The 25,204-nt window shown below is 55.3% G+C and overlaps 1 protein-coding gene across 28 annotated transcripts in view; it reads left to right on the top strand.

Annotated features, from left to right (window-relative positions):
* Nucleotides 1-25,204, top strand: part of Nrxn2 (neurexin 2) — a 119,976-nt gene that overhangs the window by 89,183 nt on the left and 5,589 nt on the right. For 22 of the 28 annotated variants that reach the window (XM_028853779.2, XM_028853778.2, XM_028853766.2 and 19 more), the window contains 5 exons: nt 2,575-2,756; nt 7,068-7,239; nt 11,129-11,218; nt 14,262-14,587; nt 16,618-16,696. In XM_028853779.2, coding sequence (XP_028709612.1) covers nt 2,575-2,756; nt 7,068-7,239; nt 11,129-11,218; nt 14,262-14,587; nt 16,618-16,696 — 849 coding nt within the window. The remainder of the gene's footprint in view (nt 1-2,574; nt 2,757-7,067; nt 7,240-11,128; nt 11,219-14,261; nt 14,588-16,617; nt 16,697-25,204) is intronic. The other 6 variants (XM_028853776.2, XM_037207878.1, XM_028853774.2 and 3 more) reach the window with 1 other exon arrangement.

Here is a 25,204-nt window from a genome sequence, read left to right as displayed (position 1 = left end):
CCAGCACAGTAAACTGTCTGCAGTGTGAGAACAGCTGGATCATAAATCCTGGGGGAGGCCGGGACTGGGGAGTGGGAGGGCTGGGGCGCAGGCGCCCATCCGCACCTCGCCGGCCCCTGCCCTTGGCCACCCGCGGAGGCCTGTCTTTGTGCGTTTACCGCCATGTTTCCCCGGCTGCCGCGACTCCTGCGGTGGGGTCTGCCTCTCCGGGCTGGGGCTTTGTGTGCAGTTGGGTGCGTCGCCGCCCGCGCGTGGGTGTGGGGTCCAGGTGTGCGTCACTTGGAGCTGTGTGTGCTTGTAAGGCCTGGGACTTGGCTTGTGGGCGTGCATCTCAGACCACACCGGCTTCCAGGTCTAACCCGGCACCTGGCTAGCTGGTGTTCCGGTGCTCTGGGCTCAGGCACGGCGCTGTCCATGGTGATGAGCTGTGTGACATCCAGCAGGAAAGGAAGGACCCGGCAGGAAGGACCCGGCGGGTTTGGGGGCAGACTCCACGCAAATGTGTGAGTCTGGTGTTTTTTCCCTGGTGTGAGAGAACCAAGAAGCCCAATGAAATCCTCCTCTCCCTGGGAGACCCTGGAGCCCAGGGGTCAGGGGGTGTGTAGAGAAAGGTCAGCATCTCTGCTCCCCCAACCCTACCCCGCAAATTCTCCGTGCAGCTTGTGAGTGGAGGGTAGAGGGAGGACCCTGGGTATTATGGTTGTCATGGAAACAGCCAATTTTCTGGAGTGCTGCAGTGCTGGGAACCGAGAGACTGTACTGGCTGAGGCGTAGCTGCTTGGCTCTGGCCTCCAGGACCAGCCTTTCTAGACAGGCAGGTAACCTGCACTGAGTATAGAGGTGATGTTCGCTGTATACCCCTCACTGGAACTGGCTCTCTACTCTAAACTTGGAACTCAACCCGAAGGCTCAACCTTGCCCCCTGTGCCTCTAGGGCCTGAGGTAGGGGGGGCGCCTATGCCTGCAGGGGCAGAGCTGGTTTCCCTCTGTCTGCTCAGGTGCTTTCCAAACTACAGTGTGCAAAAAGATGACCATTTTAGACACTGTGGTTTTTCCCTGTCTGCCCTGTCCCTGGGGTCCCTTCCCATTTTGTCTTCTGTCTGGGAGGTAGAAGACAAGGTAGGTGTTCTGGGGACCAACAGGAGACTGGTCCTTTCTCCAGCTCTAGTCTCATTACCTCTGATACCCGGGCTGCATCCCTTCCATTCATAGCCTTCCGCACTCGGTAAGCACCCTCACTAGGCACTCAGAAGTCCCCTTTCCTATGGGGACCTAGAGTTCCCTAGGACGGATCCCTCCTTCCACCTGACTGCCCGGACTACAAGGGGCCTACTGAGTGAGAGACCCTACGTCCCTGCTTCCCCAAGACCAGAGCTCTCCACCTCTGTGTTCTCTACTGGGCTGCTCCAGGCTTCTGCCCTCAGGCCTCATCTGCATCTCTTTCTCACTGGCTAAGTCTTCCCTTGAACCCCTTTCCCCACCCCAAGAAGTGCCTTGAGAGGAGTCGTTAGTAGCTAATGATTTAATCAAGCATTTTATGAATCTCATCTGCTCTGTTTATGTCCTAAAGAATGCGAGATGAGTCTCTCCTCTTCCCGTCCTGCAGGTCCAAGAGTCTAGTTCTCCAGGCCTCCCAGACAAGGCTCCCTTCCCGGAAACTGGGTGACCAGCCCCCCTCCCACTCCCACCTCCACCCCCAGGGAGCTCAGTCAGCCGCAGGAGGGAACATGGCGACTAATGGGGTTTATTTTGGGGCTGAGATCGTTAGGGACCTCACACCCGCCCCCGGCAGCCGGATGGCGAAGAGGAGAGGGAGAAGAAGAGAGAGGGTGGGGTGGGGGAGGGTTGGGAGAGGGAGCCTACATCTCAGGCTCCTACTCTCCTGCTTCTCTCACCTACATCCCTCTGTCCTTCTCTGTCCATCTGTCTCTCTGCCTCCTTCCTCCTCTGGCTGTCAACCCCCCCCCCCAGGTTTGCCTCCTCCTTTCTGGGCAGGATTCCAGGCCTCTGGGCTTTGGCACCCAGGTACCCTTGCCTGAGGGTGGAAACAAGGATCCCTGGACAAACCAGAAAGATTCCCAGGGGCCCAGGAGAGGACTCAGGGGCTGGCACTGGCAAGGAGCCAGAGAGGAGCTATGACTCACAGCTGCCCACAGCCCTGCTCATCTTCCCGCCATCACTTGAGGCTCCCTCTTGCCTCCTTGCTGCTTGGCTCTGGTCCCAAAGAAGCACTTGGGAGAAGTTGAGCTGGTCAAAAGCAGGCCCCAGGTCCGGTCTACACGGGGCGTTCTTGCTGCCTGGGGCTTTTAGCGGCAGCTTCTCCCTGGCCACACCCTCTGTGTTACCTGTACTGCCATGATTACAGCTAGGATTCTTGGAGAGGCAGCGACCCCTGTCTGTGTGCATGCATGTGCACAGGCTCTCACCTGGGCATCTGGAATTACAGGCGTGGTGCCTTCTGTGGGCTCCATAGCGGAAGCCTCCTCGTGCCCTAACCCTGGTGTCCTCAGGCTCTGGCCCCATCCAGCCACAAGAACCCATTGACATTTCTTCTCCGTTTCCTTCTCTCTACAGCTGGGACCACATACATCTTTGGGAAGGGGGGAGCGCTCATCACCTACACATGGCCCCCCAATGACCGGCCCAGCACGAGGATGGACCGCCTGGCTGTGGGCTTCAGCACCCACCAGCGGAGCGCTGTGCTGGTTCGAGTGGACAGCGCCTCCGGCCTCGGGGACTACCTGCAGCTGCACATTGTAAGGACCTGGGCCCAGCCCTAACCCTGCCATCCTGACCCCACATCTCCTTAGTCCTCACTGCTGTGGATGTCACCTCAGCTCTGCCCCTCGTGGGGGACACTCAAGGCCCCGTTCCCTCATTTTTTGAGATTCGGTCCCCTCCTGGTCACTCGAGAGTCACCCATTTGATGTGCAGAGCAGCTGTGTCTTCCAGTCATCCAAGGTGTCTGTGAGCTTTCTAGACACCTACTACTGTGGTCTTCAGAAATGTCCTCACCTTTAGGGTGTCTCTGGGCTGCTTCTGTTCACTGAACCCTGACCTGTCCCTGTCTTCTCCCTCACACCTCCTTGCCCAACAGCAGTCATCTGTGCCTCTTTGTTTGGACTTGGAATCCCGCCCCTGCCTTTACTGTACCTGTGACCCCGTTTCCATGACCTTTGCATTCCCAGGAGACCCTTGACCAGGTCTTTCCCACAGATTCTGCTCAGGCTCCTTCCTCACTGATCTCTTGGTTGAGCCCCACATCCCATTAGTCTATAGGCAGTTTATCCCTTCTCTCCTTACTCTTTGTCCACCCCACACCCTCCCCTGTGACCTCTGACCCCATCCACACCCTTCCCTGTGACCTCTGACCTCACCCACACCCTTCCCTGTGACCTCTGACCCCACCCCACACCCTCCCCTGTGACCTCTGACCCCACCCACACCCTTCCCTGTGACCTCTGGCCCTGCCCCACATCCTTCCCTGTGACCTCTGACCCTACTTCACACCCTTTTCTATGACCTCTGGCCCTGACTCATACCCTTCCCTGTGACCTCTGGACCTGCCTTACACCCTTCCCTGTGACCTCTGACCTGCCTTACACCCTTCCCTGTGACCTCTGACCTGCCTTACACCCTTCCCTGTGACCTCTGACCTGCCTTACACCCTCCCTGTGACCTTTGTTTGGCCTTGTCAGATTTCGTTTCTGACTTAGCCTCTCCTCCACCCCTTCCTCCTCCAGGGTCTTAAGCCCCAGACACCGACTTCAGCTTCCATCTCTATCCCAGGCTCCTTTCTCCCTCCCTGTTCTGTTTGCGTCCCACATGCTGGCCCCGGCCAGAGCCCTGAGCTGTGACGGTTGAGCAGGCTGGCAGGTCTGTGCGCCAGTTGGGAGGATCCGTGCGGGGAGCCCTGGGTTTTGAGGAGGGAAGACCTGAGAAGGGGAGGGGGGCAGAGGAGGAGGCTTGAACAAGTTCTGGGCTTCCTGTCTGAGTGAGGATGGGGTCCTGGCCCCTCCCACACGGCTCTTCAGAGAGGTCTCCCTCCTTCAGAGTTGTGCAGGGAGAAGACCTGTGAAGGCACCCGGTCGGCAGAGCATGGCTGGCAGTGACAAGGGACAGGCAGGTCCCCAGGAGGGAAAGGGCAGGAGGGAGCCTTGGGTGTGAGAGGGGGCCAGGGAAGAGCCCTCAAGTTCTGTGCGGCAGCCTGCGGAGAGAGATGGTGCTCTGTGGACAACAGGGGATGCTGGTGTGTGGCATCTGTGGCAGAGATGGCTGTGAGTCGAGGTGACCCAGGTGGAACTGGCAGAACGTGGCCATGCATTTACGTTGCTTCAGGGACTGGAGTTTGCTGTGGCTTCAGTTGCCTGTCTGTGTGATAGAGTGTCACCATTTCCCTTGGGTCTGTCTTTTTGAGCCAGCCCCCCTTTCCATCCTGTGGGGGCCTGTGTGGCTTCGGAGCTGACGGCGTGAGTTTGAACCCCAGCACTTCCCCTTTCTTTGCTCTGAGTCTATGCGCGTCACTGCAGCTCTCTGAGCCTCAGTTTCCCCAGGAATGCGGCACACTGCGAGGGCAGAGGCTTGATGAGATCGCACGTGTAATGTGCTCCCTGCACTTAGGGGGTATTCGGCATCCTGGTCACCTGTGACCACACACCTGGGCAGTGTGTGCGCATCTGGGCTTGCAGGGTTACAGGGTGATGCTTCCTCCCAGGGCAGGAAGGAAGTCTGTGAGGAGAGACGTCCTTCTTCCTTCCCTCAGGCCTCCCCCGGTGCAGGGCTGGGAGGGAGGGAGCGAGCTAGGCCTAGGTGCTGCAGAGGGTGGGGAGGATGCTGAGAGGCGTGGAGGTCCCAAGAGAGGCTGGCACTGAGGGGGAGTCGGGTACCAGATGGGCTCAAAGCCCCTCGGGGCAGCCCCCTAACGCCCTCCTCCCCGGGTGACACATCAGCTCCTACCACAGCGTCGTTAGCAGCTCTCGGAGAGCAGGGAGGCGGCGGCAAAATAAGAGAAACGCAATTTGACGTTTCTAATAAAGCGTCGCTCCACTTTGCCAAATTAATTTTGACTCCCATAATTATTTGCTGTAGGAGCGGCCGCGTTCTCCCCACCGCCGCCTAATGAGGTAATTGGGGAATTAGGAATTAATGACTTTAACAGAAGTGACAACTGACTTCACATCGGGAGCAGCTCTGGGGAGCTGCCTCTCCCCCAGAGTGCACAGCTCCAAGCTTGGCTGCCTCCTAGGAAACCCAGGTGTCCTGCCTCCCAGCTCCCCCAGCCAGTCCTCTGCCAGTCCGGCTCCCAGGCTGCCAGCGCCCTTGACCATTGTCACTGCCCGGGCGGAGCCTCGTGAGGGGGAGAAACCCTCGGAGACATCCAAGGGGCTGATACTATTCTGGGTGGTATCATTACTAACAATAGTAACCGGGAGGCTTGGCTGTTCCCTTGCCTGTGTGGGGAGCAGATGATGATCGCGTCTCCCTGGGGATGTTGTCAGTCTGTGGGTGGGTACATGGGTGGGGCCTGCCAAGACTGTTCGGCAAGGCCGCCTCAGTTTCCTTGCTTTACCTCCGTGGAGGTGGATGACAGTGTGTGTGTGTGCACATGTGTGTGCGTACAGGTGTGTATGGCTTGTTATGGATCTTGGGATGGGGAGAACTGGACCCCACAAGTGGGAGAGAGATAGCCATGGGGACCATAGCTGCATACCCTGGTCTTCGACTCTGTCCTGCCCCTCAACCCACCCCTCACCTGTCTGAGCCTCCCCGACGCCCCGTGCCCCCAACAGCCCCAAGCATTCAGCTACCTTTAGATGTAGTTAACAACCAAAGGGTTTTCTTACTCAGGCTGGACTGGGAGTCTTTCAGTGTTCGTATACTGGACCAGGCCCCGGAGAGTGATCCAGGGGCCCAAAGGAGCCTTGTGTCTGCCCTGTGTAGGAAGAGGGTCGGGCTGACTCTTGCTGTGCTCATGATGGCTGCTGGGAGGTAGAGGGGATGGAACAGAGGCTTAGCTTTGGGCTCAGTGGCCCTTCACTGGCTTGGTGAGACACCCTGGTCCCGAAGGCAGGTCAGCCTTAGCATCTCTCATGCTCCGCCCCTCAGCTCTGAGTGTCTCCCAGACTAGTGGGCAAGGGACCAGAGCAACGGCAGGTTCTGAAGGTGGGTCAGTTGGGATTCAAATGCTGGGTCCCCTCTTGTGAGCTGAGACTCAGACAGTACTTAAGGCCAACCTTAGTTTCTTCCTGGGTAAAATGTGACACTACTTGTGTGTTTTGGGGGTCTCAGCAAAACTCCTCCTCTCACTTCAGCACCGTTGGCCAAAGCATTTGTGGGTTGGAGCCAGGTGGCCTCTTTGGGGTTGCTGAACCCGTGGGCCTGGTTCCTAAGATTGCACACTCCGCATCCTCTCTGCTGGCTAGTCTTTATCTGTCTTCTGCCTGCTCCCTCAAACCCCCAATTCCATCTCAACACCCCAAGATTCTCCTTTAATAAAGCTGGCATAGCTCTACAGCTCTCTTCTCTTCCCTTGTCCTCCACCCCTTCCAGAGTCTGGGTTACCCACAAGTCTGTGGTTGCAGAGGTCAGAGGTCAGGCTTGGGAAGCTGTACAGACCTGGGGATGGTACCAGACTGGGGTCTGGGGGGTCAGCCTGGCCTCTGTGGCTGTGAACCCTCCTGTTGTGATGCCTTAGGGAGGCCTCGACCTCCTTGTCATCCACGTGGACTCCAGGGGCCCTTGAATGGCATAGGTGCCCAGTAAACATTTCTGAATATTCTGGATGATCCTGAGAGCAAGCGGCAGAGGTGATCAGTAGAAAGGACTGCATGCTCGTTCTGCAGTCCTCGGTGGTGGTTCCCAACTGATAAGCCTCCAGGGTACTCTACTGCCTGCATTTGCTAGAGGGCAAAGCTGCCCACTGCCTGGGGTAGTTGAGACCTGAGGAGGTGCTTTCTAAAACCCATGAAAGGCTGTTGAGAGAGGACTTTAGGAACCTCAGGTAGAGTTTTACAAGAACAGGTAGTTGCCCCCTCCTCGTTACTGACCTCCATCTCCCCATCCCCCAGGACCAGGGCACTGTTGGGGTGATTTTTAACGTGGGCACGGACGACATTACCATTGATGAGCCCAACGCCATCGTGAGTGACGGCAAATACCATGTGGTGCGATTTACTCGAAGCGGTGGCAATGCCACCCTACAGGTGGACAGCTGGCCAGTCAACGAACGGTACCCAGCAGGTAGGTGGCACAGGTCCGCAGATCCTCTGCGCCACAGTGGCAACAAGGTGGGACAGGGTGGTTTCCGGCAATGGGAATGCTGTGGGGCGTGGCTAAGTGGAGAGGCGTCCGGCTGCGGGATCGGGTGTGGCTATGGAAAAGATTGGGTGGCACCCAGGTGGGGGCATGGCCAAGAAAAAGTCGAGAGATGTGAGGGTTCAGAGAGGAGCTGGTGATTTGGGGGAGATTATCATTTGGTGGATGAGGTTGCAGTGCCAGAATCCAGTTTGGGAATGGGCAGAGAAGATGAAGGAGGGTAGAACTAGGGAGCGTCTGATACCATTGAGGAAAGGGTGAATTTGGAAAGGAGGGGCAGGGTGGAAACGGTGAGACCCATGCAGAAGCCTTGGAGAGAGATTTACTAGTTAAATGAGCACATCTTGTCAGGAGGCAAGAGCTGTTCCTAAAAACAGAACCAGCCGAAGACCCAAAGTCAAGGACCCATATTAGCCTCTGTAGATGCTGGAGAGATAGCTTAGAGGTGCAGAGAGGAGATCCCAGTGTTTCAGGCAGTAAGGGACATGGTGGAAGGGAGAGAGGAAAGACAGAGTTCAAAGGAGGGTCAGACACCTTCAATAGCCATCACACAGCAACACACAAGACACCAGAGTCTGTGCCTGGCCCGGGAACCCAGCGATGAGGATGCAGAGACTTAGTTCCTAGGGCTACAGCTGTGGTGGTCAAGGACAAAGCAAGGTCTTCGGAACCCAGGAGAGGGAAGAGGATGAGGCCATGGCGGGGGGATAGGAAGCACAGGAGGGAGCCTTGGGGTGAGAGGAAGCCAGAGGAGGAGTGATGGAGGGTTCTGGAAATAGTCACAGAGACATCTGCAGAGATGGAGGCCGCTCCAGGATTGATGCAGAGAGATGCAGAGATGCTGACACACACTCGGCTAGGGAGAGGAGAGGTGGACAGAGCCCTGCAAGAGGCCGACCAAGAGGGAGGGAGGTGGAAGCTGCAGGGAGAGGGACAGGGGGTCAGAGCTATGGATGCCTGCTGCCTGTTACACAGGACCCCACTGAGCATCAGGATGACCACCTGTGACCTCCATTGCTGCTAGTCAGAGTGACAGAACATGGGCAGGACAAGCCCTCAGGGCTCACCCTTGCCGAGACACAGAAGCCAGGACAGACAGGCTCAGGACTCACAGTCCTGAAGGCTTACATCCAAACGACTGTGGGAAACCCTTGAGATAAGAGCTGCCCATATCCTCTTAGTAAACAGAAGCTGACATGCTTATAGGTCAGCCCGACACTCAGATGACCTCAGACATCCAGAAGGCAAGATGGATCCACAAGAAAACGGTTCCGTAGAGGAATGCTAGTCTACCCCAGAGCCCTGGGCCTCTGTGGGGTCAGACATGGTAACTCTCCTCACAGGCCTCCCTGGTCTCGCCACAAGCAGACCCTGCCAGCCCAGGGCATCAGAGTTCACTCTGGTTCAGGGAACAGTACACTCCTTTATAACAGTGAGGACACTGGCCAGTGCTGGTCAGGGCATGAAGAGTTCACCATGTCCAGTCAGGCCTCATGCCCAGAGGGTCACCTCAGCAGGCCAAAGGCTAGAAGGAGGCATCATGTCTGATGTCCTCTGCCAGGACCCCTGGATAGGTATAGGGAAAGGCTGTCTGGCATTCCTTGCTTGCAATTCTGGGTATCTTTTAATCTTTTGGGGCATGGGGCCAGGCGCTTTCTACGTAACTCTGGCGGGCCTGGAACTCACTATGTAGACCAGACTGGCCTGGAACTCACAGAGTGCCTCCTGAGTGCTAGGATTAAAGGGGTGTGCCACCACACCCAGCTAAATCTGGGTCTCTTAAGGGCCCAGTTGTTGCCTGTGTGCGCTGTGAGGGTGGCTCCTGAAAAATTCCGGCCGCCACTACATCAGTGAGAGCGGACCCACGCCTATCACTCTTATTTATTTATTTGTTTGTTTGAGATGAGGTCTCACTCTGTAGCCCTGGCTGACCTAGAACTTGCTATGTAGTCCAGGCTGGCCTTGAACTCGTAGATACCCACTTGTAACTGCCTTTAGAGTGCTGGGATTAAAGGTACGCACCACCATACCTGGCCTCCCACAGACTGTGGGGTCTGACTCAGTGGAACCTGATACTTAATCCTGGATCTCTAGGGAAGGCAAGGTCTCATTGCCCCAAAGTTCTTAAGGGTGCATCCTTCATGTACACGTGAGCATAAGCACAGGTACAGGCCTGCCTGAGTTCCCAGTTAGGGTAGTATAGCCGTGAGGTGCAGACTGGAGGAATGCCCCTACCCTAGCAAAATAAACGGAGTGGCCATGTTTTCAAAGGGAATCGTGTCCCTGCTCACTGTGGTAGGTTCACGGAGAAACACTGAAGGCACATTGATAAGCCCCTTCCACATAGGTGTGCATGTACCCTATGCAACACACACACACACACACACACACACACACACACACACACACACACACCACTCTCTCTCGCTCCTTTCTTGTCTCTGGGGTAGGAGCTTGAGCGTGGAGAGAACAGGTGGGTATCCAGATGGGGAGCCAAGGATGGAGAAGGGTGGGGCTAAAACTGGGGGAGGGAGTCTGAAGGAGAAGGCTAGGAGCTGGCAGGGCCTGCAGATGAGGGAGAGAAACGGGGGCAAGGCCGGGTTCTGAGGGCGGATTGGTGCAGAGCCTGGCTCCGTACAGAGCGCCTGAGCTTGTTGAAGTGGAATCGAGATGGGGAAGAGAGCAAGGGAAAGGCCAGGGCAGAGCAGGGAGCAGAGAAGGGCCAAGGAGACCTGCAGGAGATGGGATGAGAGGGCTGTGGAGAAGGGGGTGTTTGGCCGGGGTGAGGCTCAGTGGACCCCAGCAGTGAGGTCCTGAGAGAAGGTAGGAAAGCCTGTAGAGAAGGCAGAGTCTCAGGGCCTCATGAGTACCTAGCAATTGCATCCATGCACACATGAATGCAGGCGGGCGAATTCGTGAAGGTGTTCCCGAAGGTTCATGGGAAGTGCACATAGGCTGGTCCAGACCCTAGTCTCTGGGCACTGGGCAAGTGAATGAGAGTAGGAGAGAGTTTAAGCACCTAGCTTCCCCTCTCCCCATGGCCTGCCACCCCATTGCCTGTGGGCATCCCCAGCCCTGTGCTGTAGCAGCAGCCAGGAACAGGGAGCCAGGGCCAGGTGAGCAGGCAGAAGCAGCTGTAAGGGAGAAAAGTGAGGAGGATCAGGGGACCAAGGTGGAAGGGTATGGTGGGCCATGGGTGTGGAGGGAGGTGGGAACCGGGGTTGGGACAGCTGGAGTTGACTCCAGGAGATGATGGGAGCTGGCAATGATGTTGAGAAGTGGTTTAAAGCTCAGTGAAATGAGTGTGCCGGGCACCCCCTTAAATGCTGCATAAACCCTGCTTAACCCATCCCTCCCACTTCTAAACCACCCTCTAAACGCAGTAACCAGCTGGACCGCCCCCTAACTTAAACCTGCTAAATGCCCCGCCCCCACCCACCCCCCTCTTTGGGGTGGTGGAGGAAGTGGGGCCCCAGCCTCAACAGCTTGACTACATAAACCTGTTTAATCTCTGACCTTCCAGCTGCGGGGGGCGGGGGGTTGTTTTTGTTTTTCTTTTCCTTTCTGCTTCCTTTCGCTTTTCTTGATTTTCCCTCTCCTTTGGGTTCCTCTCACCCCCAAGGGTGGGGCCGGCTCTGGTGGAGCCTAGGGAGGGGGCCCCTGGGAGAGGAGGGGCCCAGCATCTACTCCTGCCTCTCTCCTTCCTGTTGAATGTGGCTGCTTGCTGGGGTCTCCTGAGAACTGCATAATTACTTTCTAAAGCCTTTGGACTGCGCTGCCTGAGAAACCTACTGTCTTTCTAAACTTTTCCAAGGAAACTTTGATAACGAGCGCCTGGCGATTGCTAGACAGAGAATCCCCTACCGGCTTGGTCGAGTAGTAGATGAGTGGCTGCTCGACAAAGGTAATTAACCAGAATTAACTAACTAACTAACTAACTAACTTTAAAAACACGATCTTAAAGGTGCAGAGCTCTCTCCCCCACCTCTTCGCTCCGTTGACATGCCCGTCCCCAAGTGGAGGGACAGTTGTCCGGGCAGGATGCTCCTTTCTGCCCCCTACACTCAGTCTGTCTGTTTCCGGGAGGTGGTTTGGGAACAGGGATGAGAAAACCAGGTGCCTACCCTTCCTAGGCTGACCCTCGAAAGATGGAAGCGCCCTCGGCTTGTGCTGAGCTATGGCACCCACAGCAGGAGGGGAACACAGGCTAGAAGGTGCCTCTGGCCAAGTTCACCTCAAATTTACTTAAGGGCCACAGGGCAAGGAGGGCAGAGCCACTGAGAGAGGGCTCCGAAGGGCTGTCGTGAGGGCGAGGAAGAGCTGGAGCCTTGGGTCATGCTCTAGACCTCTGAGGCCTTGGTCTCAGGCTCCTTAGGAGCAGGGCAGGCTGAGGGAGGGTACGGGAGAGAGAGAAGGCGGTGGTCTCTTAGGGGTTCTTAGACGTTTCTGCCTGCTGATCGGCTGAGGAAGACAGAGCAGGTCCCTAAGAGGCCCTTCTGTGGAAAGTGAGGTGCTGCTCTGTGAGAGGAGAGGCTTCTTGTCACCAGGGGAATTGGGGGGCCAAGGGCACAGCCATGTTATTCCCGCTGGAGGAGGGGCGAGCTCTGTACCTCTAAGGCTAAACTCTAGTGGGGAGCGGCAGTGCTAAAACCCCCCACTTAACCAGATGATAACTACTGTGCTTTAAACGTCCATGGGACTCCCCAAATAAAATCCCCCAATGTAACCTCCAGCCCCTGATCCATGGGGCCTAAACACGCTGATAACCAGATGTGATAAACCCACAGCAGGACAAAAACGTTAAAGGGACTGTAACAGACATCGCTAAAAACCTGCAGCCCCAGCCACACTGGGCTGCTCTCTCCAGTGGGGTGAACTTTAACCCTTTGAGGCATTCATGGCAGGTGGGGGGCAGGGGCCACAGAGGCCGTGGCTTCCTCTCCTTTACCCACCCTCCCCTCCTAGAATCAGAGAGGCCGAGGGAGGAGCCTGGGCTGAGACGGACAACTGTGAGACCCATCCACCACCCCCACTCTGGGATAGTTGGGAGAGCTGTTAGAGGAAGAAGACGACTGGGGGGGGGGGCAGAAAAGGGAAGAGCTCCTTGGCCCTCCAGAAGTGACAGTCACATCTTCTCTTTAAGCTTGTGTTTACTCTTCTAGAAAATGAAGACAAAGCATCTACATACACTCTTGGTGTAGACTTTGGCCCGGTACTGACCCTGAGAGCCTGGCCCCTCCTTGGTCTTGCTCAGCCCACTCCCCCGGCACCATAAGAAGAAGGAGGAGCAGGCTAGTCTAGGGCAGGGCTGGGTGTTCTTGGAGGGGATAGTGTGTCAGTTGCTGGGATTCAGCAGGGGCTCAATAAATGTTTATGGAATGGCTCCATTTCCTCCTTCCAAAACATGTCTGGAGTGGCAGTTCCGGGGGAAGCCTTACAGTAAAGAGGCCTGTGGGCAAACGGGTTTGGGATGAAATTGGTTCCTCCTTTTGGAAGTCCACGTGTCCGTTAGCTTTGTAAAGGCTCTGAGGAGACTTTCTGGAGAGGAATCTGTTTACCGGAGAACTCATCTGACCCTTAGGACCCTTCCCTCCTATGTTTTCCTCATAATTCTTACGCAGCAGCCCTCCGCCCTCGTGGGCAGGACTCAGCCACATGTGAGGAAGCGGGGCTGTTGGGGGGGGTCTTCACTTGAGCTCACAGTAGGAGGGTGCCGGGGGAGGAGAGTTTGAGTAAGGGGCCTGTGGAGACACATTAGTGACACATCCTTGGCTGGACAGATGTTTGGGAGTCCTGGAGAGTCTGTTTCTAGGGAGAGGATGGGTCACCGTTGGACTGTCTCAGCCCAGGCTTGGGGGGCAGGCTGACAGGTTTCTAACTCTAAACCAGATCTCTAACGAGGCACTAACTTGAGGCTAACGAGGGCTAAGGCAGGTCTTAAATGAAAGCAGCTGAGTCCATGGGAGAGTCGGGCAAAATTGTACTCCATCTGCCCCTCCCCAATAACATCAAAACCAAAGTTAAATCTAAACTTAAAAATAATAAATATCTTTTCTAAAAATCCAAACCAAAAACAACAAACTCAGAGGGTTAAACTGACCCCCCAGGTCCACTAAAACCAAAGCAAGCAGCCAAGCTCCCTGCAGGGGCCGTTCAGAGGTATCTAACACTGCCAAGTTGCAGGGCCAGGTTGGAGCTGGAGCAGTTTTATTGGCTGTCAGTGAGCGAAGCAAGGTCCCTTTAACATTTTCCTTATCTGGGCTTGCACGTCCGTCGTCCGTCCATACTGGGGGAAGGACTGTTCTCACCAGGTCCTGCTCCCAGGGCAGTGGCTGGGTCTCAGCAGGGAAGGAGAAGCTAGGCAGCCTGGCCAGCCATCATGGGGCACTTAAGGGTGGGGCCAGGCCGGAGCAGACCCCCACTCTCTGTCTCTCATCCTGCTGCTTCCTCTGCTCACACTCACCGACTCTGCCTGGGCCTGGCAGGGCTCCCTCCTGTCTCCGTGTCTGTCGCCACTGTCTCCTGCTTCGGAGGACACCGTGGCTTGGGGCTGGACCTTGGGCGGGATGTTTGGGGGAGCAGCGAGAGAAGACGGGGTGGAAGTAAAGGATAAGGAAGAGGGTGATAGCCCCGGGGGTGGGGTCAGAAAGGGACAGGTGCAGACGGAGAGGCATGTGCATGGTGGGAACAGGGCATGGCCAGGCTCCCTTTCCCAGCCCATGTGTGTCCTGGCGGCCCTCTCCTGTGGGGGTCCCACATGCCGGGCTGGGGGCTCTGGTTAACAAGGATTTTCCCTTGGTTGTCTGCCTCTTCCTCATTCCTCCCCATCCACACGCTGGCTTCCACTCTCCTCCCCTTGCTCTGTCCACCCTCCCGTCCCTTCCTGGCCTACCTGGACCGCCTGCCTCTCCTCTGCCTGCCCTTCCCACCCCATCCTCCACCCTCAGGACGCCAGCTGACCATCTTCAACAGCCAGGCTGCCATCAAGATTGGGGGCCGGGATCAGGGCCGCCCCTTCCAGGGCCAGGTGTCCGGCCTCTACTACAATGGGCTGAAGGTACTGGCGCTGGCCGCCGAGAGCGACCCCAACGTGCGGACTGAAGGCCACCTACGCCTAGTAGGGGAGGGGCCTTCCGTGCTGCTCAGTGCGGAGACCACTGCCACCACCCTGCTGGCTGACATGGCCACCACCATCATGGAGACCACCACCACCATGGCCACCACCACCACTCGCCGGGGCCGCTCCCCCACAATGAGGGACAGCACCACCCAGGTGAGACCCCTTCTGGGTCGGGGAAGGTCCAAGGGCTTTGGAAGCGGGGTGGTTTTGGAGATAGCTCGTTCTGACCTTGTTGTCATGGTGATGGTTTAGAGGAAGGAGGTGGAAGGAGGTCTTCACATGGTAATCAGGGATGTTGACCAGAGGGGGTAACCGCTGTCTCTAGGGGGCCCAGAGTCGAGGGCAGTTGACTGGAGAAGCCTACCCACCCTAGCCAGGAGAAGGGAAGTCTGGATGAAAACTGAGGGGATAGTGAAGAGGGTAACCATGCCAGAGCTTAGCGGACCAACTGGAGTTGGAAGGTGGCATCTTGGGCCGAGATGACACACTGGAGTGGTGACATGCAGTCTCCCAGGGTGGGCGGCCCCTCTCCAGAGGCTGGCAGAGGCAAGGAGCAGCCTCTCCCTATGCTGGAGTCCCTGTTGGGTTAGAGGTCAAGACTGTAAGTCCTCTGCCTTCACATATCTTCCACATGTGACGTGGAGCGAGCTCCAAGCGCCTCAACATGGTGGGCCTCTGCCTCCTCCTTTGAGTGCGTGTTCTGAATGGCGGTGCAGAGTTCCTGGTGCTTTTTCTACACACACAATTGTCTGCCCGCTCAGGAGCTCCCTGGATCTGGTTGGAGTCAGGGGGACCACACCAAGGAAACACAGCTCTGAGGAGCAGGCAAGCCTGGCTTTTGGGGTATATAGGACTGTCTAGCAGCTAGGTTCCCTGATTGTCACCAATGCCGGTGCTGAGTACTGGTTATGGAGTGCTTGTACCTGTCACGGTGACCTAGCTAGGCCACCTCAGCTGCTCAGTGCTTCTGTCTGTCTTCCCCAAGTGTCACAGTCTTGGCTGTTGAGCCTACAGGCCAGGAAGAATCTTGGGGTGTCCATGAGGACATGTCTCCTCCATCCCAGCCTGTCTTCAGCTTCTCTCAGGGCTGGGCTTGCTGGGTTCTGGGCTCTTCTTTCTTGTCAGTCTGCAGGAATCCTGGGGCTGGCCTGGTTAGGAGAGAGAGAGAGACAAGCTATAAGGCTTCCTCTTTGTCTTCAGTGCCTAGAAGTCTGGGGGATCTGAATGTTCAGGGGCTTTCTCTAGGGAGTGGGGAGCCCTAAGAAGAAGGCTTGGGCTAGCTACCTGCCCTCCAGGTCCTCCAAATCACATCTGATCTTAGTAGAAGAGGGTGGGCAGACTAGCCATGTGGGGAGGAGAGTGGACGGCCCCAAAGAGACACTGGGGTGGGTAGCAAAGACGGAGGTCAAGGAGGCAGAAGGGAATAGGAGTTCATGACTTTGTCCTTGGGCAAGGGCTGTTGGGTCTGAAGTGGAACCTGGGGAGCAGCAGGATAGGACCCTCTCACCCTGGCATCCTTGACCTCCACCCTGGCTCTCTCCTGATCTGAAGTCTCCCAGCCTCCCTTCCTTCTTGGACTTTGGGTCTCCCTCTGTGGCTCTCTTTCTTAGCCCCCACCCCCCACCCCAGAACTTCCCCTCCCCCTCAGGCTCACTCATCTCAGGGATCCTCTTTCTTTGCAATCAGGAGGAGAGAAAATGCTGACAAAGTCGACTCCTGTTGTCATGGCAACCATAGCCCTAATTATTGTGCGGAGCCTGGTTCTCCCTGTGGAAGGGGGTTGGGAAAGATGAGAGGTGATGGGGTGGGGACGCTGGAGATGGGGAACTCTCCGGACCCTGGCTCCCCCTGTCTATGGACCCCTCCCTCTGTGCCTGGGCCTCTTCCATACACCTTGCCCCTGCCCCAGGCCCCCTGGCCCCCTGGTATGCACCTTGTAGCCCAGGTGTGGCATCCCATCCCCTGGCTCCCCAGCGTAAAGGACTCAACACATGCTGTCTGGTCTTTGAGGGCCAGAGGGACCACAAGGCCGGCTCAGAGGCCAAGTCACTCAGCAAACGATGGGAGAACTGGCTTGGCCTTGGGCCTCTTTTCTGTGCTGCCCCACGTCCTGGGAAGCAGCTGTGGGATCCACTCACCCACCGGAACCCTCTCTTCCCCTGCCCCTCCCCTTATCCCCCCAGAACACAGATGACCTCCTGGTGGCCTCGGCTGAGTGTCCAAGCGATGATGAGGACCTGGAGGAGTGTGAGCCTAGTACTGGTGAGTGCCTTTCCCCCCTCCCCTGCCCCGGGCCCCCGCGACGCTGCTGGGGAGGGGGGCGACTGTCTGCCACCTGGCCCCAGCCCAGGGTGTGCTGCAGGCTTTAGCTTCCTCCTGCAGTCCCTTTGTAACTTAGAAGACCCCAGGCCCCTCACATGCCCTCTGTCAAGGTGCCTTTTGGTGTCCCATCCTTGGAGATAGTGGAGTCTTTAGCCTGGGTTACTAGGGGTGGAGAGCCAAGAGGAACTGGGAGAAAAGAGGGAGATGTGGCTGTAGAAACATGAAGAACTGCAACTCCCATTAGTCCTGGAATGGGAGGTAGGGGAACTACAACTCCCATCAGCCCTCAGGTCCAGAACTACAGCTCCCATCAACCCTGAAGACTGGCGCTCCCTTGGCCACTCATAGCCACTCATAGTCTCTGTTGGCCCTCCCTTGACCTCCTGCTCAGCCTCAGGGACTTATCTGGTGTTCTTGAAAGGGTCCCCAGGTTGCCAGGCTGAGGAGGACAGTTACTACACGGAACCTCTGTATCTGGCATTGCACTACGCAAAGATGCCCCTTAGGCCAGACCTGCAGTCCCCCTGGGGAGATCCTAGCTTGAGAGGGGCTGTAGGAACACAAGCTATGGGGAAGGGTTTCCTGAGTGGTGGCCCAGGGACTCTTGCTTAATGTTGCTGGCTGGAGCCAAGGCCACAGCTAAAGAAATCAGCTGAGCAAGTTGGGAGGGAGCTTGGCAATCTGGCTGAGAGCATGAGAGTGGGGTGGCCCAGTGGTTGCTGGGCTGCTCATCTGAGTAGGTTGGCAGTGACTGAACAGTGGGAGGTGGGCGCTGGGGGCTGACAGCAGGACTGGAGAAAGGACAGGATGTGGCTGCTGGGAGCTCCCAGTTGGGAAGCACAGGCCTTGGCTACAGCCTGAATGAACCCGCAGGAGTGGACGGGACACCCACATCTCATGCTTGGCTCCCCAGAGACTTCTCTACATTACCTTCCATGGTGGCACCTGGTCTAGAAGTTTCAGCAAGGCTGGGGCAGGTGCATGCAGGGATGGAGAAGGGCTGTGACCCTGACCTGGGGTCAGGGGTCTGGAGGAACTACCAGCTCCAGAAGAGACACTGAAGTTGAGGGTGAGCTGCCACCCAGTGGGAGTGTGGGTAGATAGCGTAGAATCATAGACAGTGGAGCCTGGGGGTCCTGGTCACAGACCAGGAGTGGAGACCCTCCCCCATACCCACAGGCTGATGCCCTTCCACCCATCCCTCTCATCCTCAGTAGTCCAGAGCTGAGTGGGGTTGTTCTGTGGTCCTGCACCAGGGCACTCATGGGAGGTGCCAACGGCTGGGCAGGAAAGACTTTTCCGTCCACAGCTCAGGGCCCGTGCATCTGGGAGCAGATGCCCTCCTCTACAGAAGGCCCCTCCATCTCTTTACACTGCAGATCCACTGTTGCCTTGGGGATGCTTTGGGCACGAGGCAGAGTCTGCCCACAGCACCTCTCAGCACTGCCTAACTCAGAAAAGTCATAGGCAGTGGCTGGGGATTCCTACAGCCAGTTTGCCGTAAATGGCTGCAAGGAATGACCTGTGAGAACTCTGGGCTGGGACTATGCCGTGGGGAAGGGGTGCAGCCTCATCTTCCATTCTGGAACATAAACTCTGTGATGATAGATTTCTGTTCTCCCGCAACTCTGCAGAGCCACAGCACACCACACAGAGATGTGCCACACACACATACACACACCAGGTTGGGGACATAGCCTGGAGGGTCTGATGTCCCCGCCCAGAGTCTATCTAGAAGCCTGGGCATGACCTACAGGGTGCTTTCTGGTATCCTGAGCCGTTTCAGGCTTTGTTAGACCAAAACGGTAAAGTGGACCTGAAGTGGATGGGTCAGCTGCCCCCACGTCAGGGCTCCCAGAGATCACCAACCACTGTGCCATTCTTTAAAAAAAAAAAAAAAAAAAAAAAAAGATCCACCATGTGAGGGAAGATAATGGAGGTGAAGGAAGACTGGAGACTGGGAGTAAGGAGGGCTGGTGTCTGGCCCAGCTTTGAAAATAAGTCCTGGAGGCAGGGTGGAGCGGACCTTGGAGCGCCAAGGGCAGCTCACCTACATCATGCTAATCCATAGCCCTGGAATGCCTACTGTCCTCATCTTCCCATGGGAAGCCAGGCAGGGATCAGGATTACTTCTGGGTGCCCAGGCCGACCTGGACCATGTTCCCCTCTCATCCTGGCCTCTCCAGTTAGAGTCTGCTTTGGGGCCCCAGGATAAGGGAGCTTTTGTAGCAGAGCACCAGGTGCCTGGCTAGTGACAGGCTGTCCGGAGCCGGACCCTACGGGGTCTACCCTCCCCACTTTCAGATCTTCATCCCTGGATGGGTTGTGGGCCCTGGGATCATCCCTGTTTGGCCTGTCCACCCCCCCATCCCTTCCCTTCACTCAGCCCCTCCACAGACCCCAGATCCTGTTCTCTTCCCTGCTGAGTAAGTCTGTCATCTAGCACGTTATTTTTCTCAAGGCTGGAGGTTCAGTCACACAGAGTATTATTAGAATTTTCCCTAGTGGGAGTTTAAGGGACACACACCTACAGTGGGTAATGTGACACCCCACCCTTGCTGGCCCAGCTGTCCTGCCCACACATTGTATTTCCAGCCTGGCCCCTGAAGAACTGTGGACTTTGTACCCCTGAGACAGAGGAAGAACACAAAGACTTATATCCACAGATATATATATATATATATCCATCTGCACATGCATGTGCTCTGACCAGGGACACACACACATACATGTGCATACACAATTGCACATTGCCTGGAAGCTCACATATTGCTACATAGACACAGACACACAAACACACAGACACACAGACACACACACACACACCATGTAAAGTGCATGGTATCTATACCCAGATCAACAGAGGCACATAGATGCTTAGAGTCATATGTGTGCTCGGATGCCCTGAAATCCGTGTACACCCCTGAGAAATCCAGAGAAACACAAAGCTGCACAGTGTACACAGTCCCATGAAGCATACTGTGTACCAGAGCCACCGAGTGTCTCATGTACATGCTTAGAGCTTCCTGAACATCTACAGGAGCCCAGACTCACAGCTGCTCACCTGCCTGGCCCCCGAGAGTCACACCTGTACATGCTCAGCTGCGCAAAGGCTCCCACACTCGGCACTGTGAGCCTTAAACCCACCCCGGTCCCTTACACTCAGGGCTGTGTGGAAACACATGCTTAAACCCAGAGGCAGCTCTCACCTGCTCACATCTGTTGATGATACAGACATGCTCTGAGCCAGAAAACCTCCTCATACATCATATACTCTGGGCATGTACTGTGTGTTCAGATCTTTGTGTGTTTGCTCACCTGTGCTCACACTCACAGAGGCACATGCCTTGTGACATGTCCTTGAATCCAGGGCTATACATCCATGCTCAGCTCTCAAAGGCATATAACTGTGGATTGAGCTACTTGTGTAACATTTGCTCACATATGTGTATAGACCACAGTCCCACATATATGTTCAGACTTCCAGATGCTCACACGTTTCCTAACCACAGACACAGCATTTGTGTTCAGGCATAAACACATTTTGCTCACACTCATGGAAGCTTGCATATACATGTATCCATAGAAGTGCCCCTCATGTCTGTGTGCACAGGTGTCATGTCTCTGTCCATGTGTACTCACCAAAATGCACATATCATTCTGTGGAGGGAGGTACTCATGGACCCACATGTTTGTCCCCACAGAAGGAGTCTCTGCACACTGAGGTGTGATATGTACTAAGATCAAAGGAGCATGGGGACATGTTGTCAGAGGGGTGTGAGTGCTCAGAACCCAGAAGTCTATGCACACGTATGCATTGTTCAGGCTTATAGACATGCACCCTTCCACACTGTCCTCAAGAGAGGGGACCTTGAGAAGCACATCCATACATGCACATACACACACACATTTATACCAAGACCTTGTAAAGCATATGTACACACACACACCCAGTTTCACAGATACATACATGTCTATACATTCTCCACAGAGACATACATGTTGATCCATACAGAAGTATGTCTACATTCACTCAGACTCCCAAAGAGGTGCATGTGCACACACACACACACACACACACACACACACACACACACACACACACACACACTGGGCCTAAAGTGGCCCACACAAATGCTCACAGACACAGGTGTATCTGTGTGCTCATTGGTACCCATGTAGTGGCACATAGATGAGCACACACTTATCTGCAGACCTGTAGGGCATGTGCACACTCAGACCCAATCCAGAACAGTGTCTGCTGTGTGTTCATTCCCAGGGGTATGTATACAGCTATTCAGACCCACAAGGGCACACCTACATGCTCAGGATCACCCAGTTTTGTAGAGACATACACACATGTGCTTGGGGGCATATGCCTAGGAGCATGGAAACACAAACCTTCCTGTGCATACAGGTTCATGTGCCAGATGAACACCAGCACCATGCATTTATCCTACATACACCCCTCCTCAGTGTCACCCACCCAGGAATGAGACCCTCAGAGGCATATTGCTGGCTTCATCCCACAGGTGCACACATTTTGTCATATGCACAGGAGCGTGTGTCCGGATTCCTAGGAGCTTCCAGAGTGACACTGGTTTGCTATAACGGACACTCCACAGCCTCTGCGACTTAACAGAGACCTCCATTCTCTTTCCCATGGGTTACAAACGATGCTTCTGACTGAGGGGAGCTGCTCTGGTAATGCCTCAGGGCCTGGTCTTCCGTCTTGTGGCTGTGTCATCTTTAACTCATGACTTCTCAAGGTGCAGGAATGAGCAAGGGATCAGACGCGGGAGGTTTCCATGGACTGGGCCTGGAGAGGCTCTCCCAGCTCACATTACATTCCAAACCTGGAGCTCAGTTTTGAGACGACAGCTGAGCTTCTGAGAAGGCCAGGAGCCACCACCTTGTTGTACTTCTATGTAGAAGTGCATACAAGTTTGGGGACCAGTAGAGAATGTTTTGCTTAAGTCTGGACTGTCGGATCACCAAGGATCTTTTTCATTTTACCTCCTGTCTCAGAATGTCCACTAGTGCCATTGCAAGAATGACAAAAGTCTTACTCCAAGAGGTTGTTTGTGGGGGATGGTGGCTTACCCCGATCCACGCAGACCTGCCTCCTCTGGTCTTGAACCGAACTGAAACGATCATTTACCTCACTTGTTCCAACACATCCCTAAAGTACAGTGGTTCTGCGGAGGTAGACCCTACAACAAAAGCTCATTCACGAAAGAAAAGAGGTTGGGCGTAGTGCTGAGCACCTATATCTAGCACTCCGGGAGTGGAGGCAGCAGGATTGCAAGGTCAAGGTCAACCTGGAGTGTATAGCGAGACCTTGCCCACTCCCACCTCCACAAAGGTGGGACTTAGGAAAGCCGGGCAACACATGTGGTGCCTGGGGTCGTTTTCATGCACAGAGCACACATGCCTGAACACAGGGGAGGAAATCCATGCTTTGCTAGGCCGGCCGGCTAGCTCCTGCAGCGGTAAGGACAGGGTCTCCAGCAAATCCTGCTTCTGCCCTCTGGGGAGGCTTTAGGCTGCTGCTCTGCTGGGCAGAATGTCCCCATCTTTATCCTCCATGGCCTTTCAGAAGTGGGTTTTGGGAGAAATGTTCTCCTTGGCTGTGTGTAAGTGCAGACATCCCACACCGACTTGTCCATTTCTGGTGGTTCCAAGGCTTTAGTCACCACAGCCACACCACAGCCCTCCCCTAAGCTCTGCTCTCCACCCCCATGTCTTCTCTTGTTTCTCGGCTCCTGCCCTCTTCAGAGTGCCGTGACTGTCTTGAGGACCCTTTAAATGGTAGGTGGAGAGACCACTCCTAAATCCTTGGGTAGAAAAAGGCCCTCACTTAGTTGAGAAGGTCTCTCTCATTGACCCTAGAGCTCCTTTCGGTCTTTACTCTGTGGGGCCTGGGGGCAATGGCTCTTCCGACCTCTGCAGGAATCACCCCTCAGGGTTATCATCTTCCCTCCCTCCCTGCCTGCAAGACAGCCCGTTCTTGTTGGAGTCTAGGTTGTAACATGTTGCCAGAAGAGGAACGTTAGAGCTGGCGATCCTGGGCCCTATCCTCAACTTTCCCTTGGCACCCCACCTTCAGCAGGTTGGCACAGGCAATGTTGTACCAAATCTTTGCCACAGTGGCGTGTGGGTCTTCATCTTTCCTGCCTCCTAGCCTTTCCTTGTATTGTCACTTGAATGCCGTGGCATTTTGTTACCATGACATCCATTTCAGGGGCCAAAGCCTATAGAAGATAACATTTGTCCCTGTAACAGATAAGCCCTGAATCTTAGTGGTTAATACAAGAGAACTTTCTCACTCAGGTGTACCCTCCCTGGACTCTGCCCAGAAGTCACGCTAGGAATCCACATTCCCTCCATCTGTGGCCCCTAGTGTGGAGGATGGAGCATGGGAGGCTGTTAGGAACAAAGAACTGGACAGGGTCTAATACTCAGCAATTGGGCCATACTCATTGCTAGGGATGCTGGGAAATGCAGTCTAGAGGTCAAGGTTCAGAAGGAATGTATTTATTTTATGGGGTAGTATACTGCTTGTGCTCAGAGCTGTGGTGTTTTGCTTGCATATTCTGAGGGACACATCCACACAGCGTATACACAAAACCCATGCCTCAGGCTCATAGGCAGCAGACACGAGAGACCCATTCTCATGCACACATGTGTTCACACTCACTGACATACACATAGGCATCTCAGATCCGTGAAGGTTGATGTCCTTAGGAATTTATGCTCGTCGATGCAGAAACACACGCCGTCACGGGGGTATGCATGTGAGTGTGTGTGCTCACACACATCTGCACACACCCTCCTGCTGAGTGGCTCATGGTCTCTGATCCCGAAGCCACTCTGGCCTCCGCCCTCGCCATGCTGGTGTTGCAGGTGCGGAGGGATGCCATCCTTCAGGCCACAGCCCTCAGTGGCATACTTCTCTGCTCCAACAGGTGAGTAGGGATGGAATCTAGCCAGTGTTCTGCTTGCCTAGCAGTGTATCCTGGGCCCCGAGTTGGGCTGTGTTCACCAAGAAGAGAGTGGCTTTTATCAATATTGTGGACGTGTGACTCGCCAAGTCATGAACCTACAGAGCTGTGTCCATGTATAAGGGCTGCTTTTTCTCCTAATCCACGAAAATGCTGACCGTCTTGTCCCTCCCAGCTTGGGTAGGGCCCTCAGCACTGATAGATTGGGTCTCAGCCAGTAGATGGCTTAGGCTGGGACCCCCTGAACCTCAGGTCCAGACTCCTCTGTGGGGTAGACATATCTTGACTGGATAGAAATTAGGGTCAATAGGTAAATTTTTTTTAGACAGGGTCCCACACTGTAGCCTAGGCTGGCCTCAAACTTGTGGACTCGTGGTGATCCTCCTGCCTCAGCCTCCCGAGTAATGGAATTTACAGGTAGGAGCCACTGCACAGAGCTTCACAGGTAGATGTCTCTTCAAGTCTTCTGTGCCTTAAAGGTTGAAAGAGCTTGGATTACTTCCTGTGAGTGCCCTAAAAAGGGGAGCATTGAGATAGAAGAACTGCTTGGGAATGGCTGCTGGTGCCCCAATCAGAATGGACTTCTCTAGCAAGTGGGCTCAATGTGCATTGAAGTTCTGTTTACTTGGGATAAGAAAAGCAGAGGGTGAGTGTGTTGCAGCTTTGATAAGCATGTATCTGTATTTTGCAATTGCTGCAGCTGCCAGAAGTGAGGGAGGGGCTAGAGGCTGCCTGGTGTCCTTGCAGGGTCGGATGGCTTCAGGGGCCACAGTCTTCCATTAGTCTCCCAGTGATGCAGAGCTCATCACAGGACCCTCCACATCATGAGTGTTCCCCTCACTCAAAAGCTCAGTGGGAGGGCCAGCAGTGGGACCATCCCAGTGAGAAGCCTCTGAGGTGTCCTCCCTTGCTCAGGCCCTGACTCTTCCCCTGGGTGAGTTTTCTAGATCCTTCCTGGACCAGTGCCCCAGAGAAGCCCATACGTTGATATGACTCCAGTGCCCCATAATCCAGGTTTAATGAGGGTGATGTGGGAAAGCCATGTGAGGCTGTCTGGCCTATCACTTTGGGAAAGGTTTGTGTGAGGGTGTCAGGCACAGAGGAAGTGGTATCGGAGAAAGATGCTGCTATGCACAGAGAGCACTGGTGGAATCATGGGAGATATGGCCGCAAACCATGGATAGAGGAAAGCTGGGAGAGCCCCCAAGGGAATGGGGGCTGCAGGGATAAGGCTGGGACCTGAAAAGGGAGCCAGGGGAGGCTGTGGGGCGTGGAGGCGGGAGATCTAGAAAGCCCGTGTGTCTCAAGGACTAGTGGGCTGGGGGAATTGATTGTGGGAGTGCCACAGGTTGGGCAGGATATGTGTGGTCCAGGCCCTCACTCAGTGTGAGGCAACAGGTTGGTAAAGAGCCAAGGTCTGTGTCCTGGTCATTCTGATGAGCTG

This window comes from Peromyscus leucopus, chromosome 1 (assembly GCF_004664715.2).
Source record: "Peromyscus leucopus breed LL Stock chromosome 1, UCI_PerLeu_2.1, whole genome shotgun sequence".
NCBI lineage: Eukaryota > Metazoa > Chordata > Mammalia > Rodentia > Cricetidae > Peromyscus > Peromyscus leucopus.
This window is presented reverse-complemented; position numbering and strand designations above follow the sequence as displayed.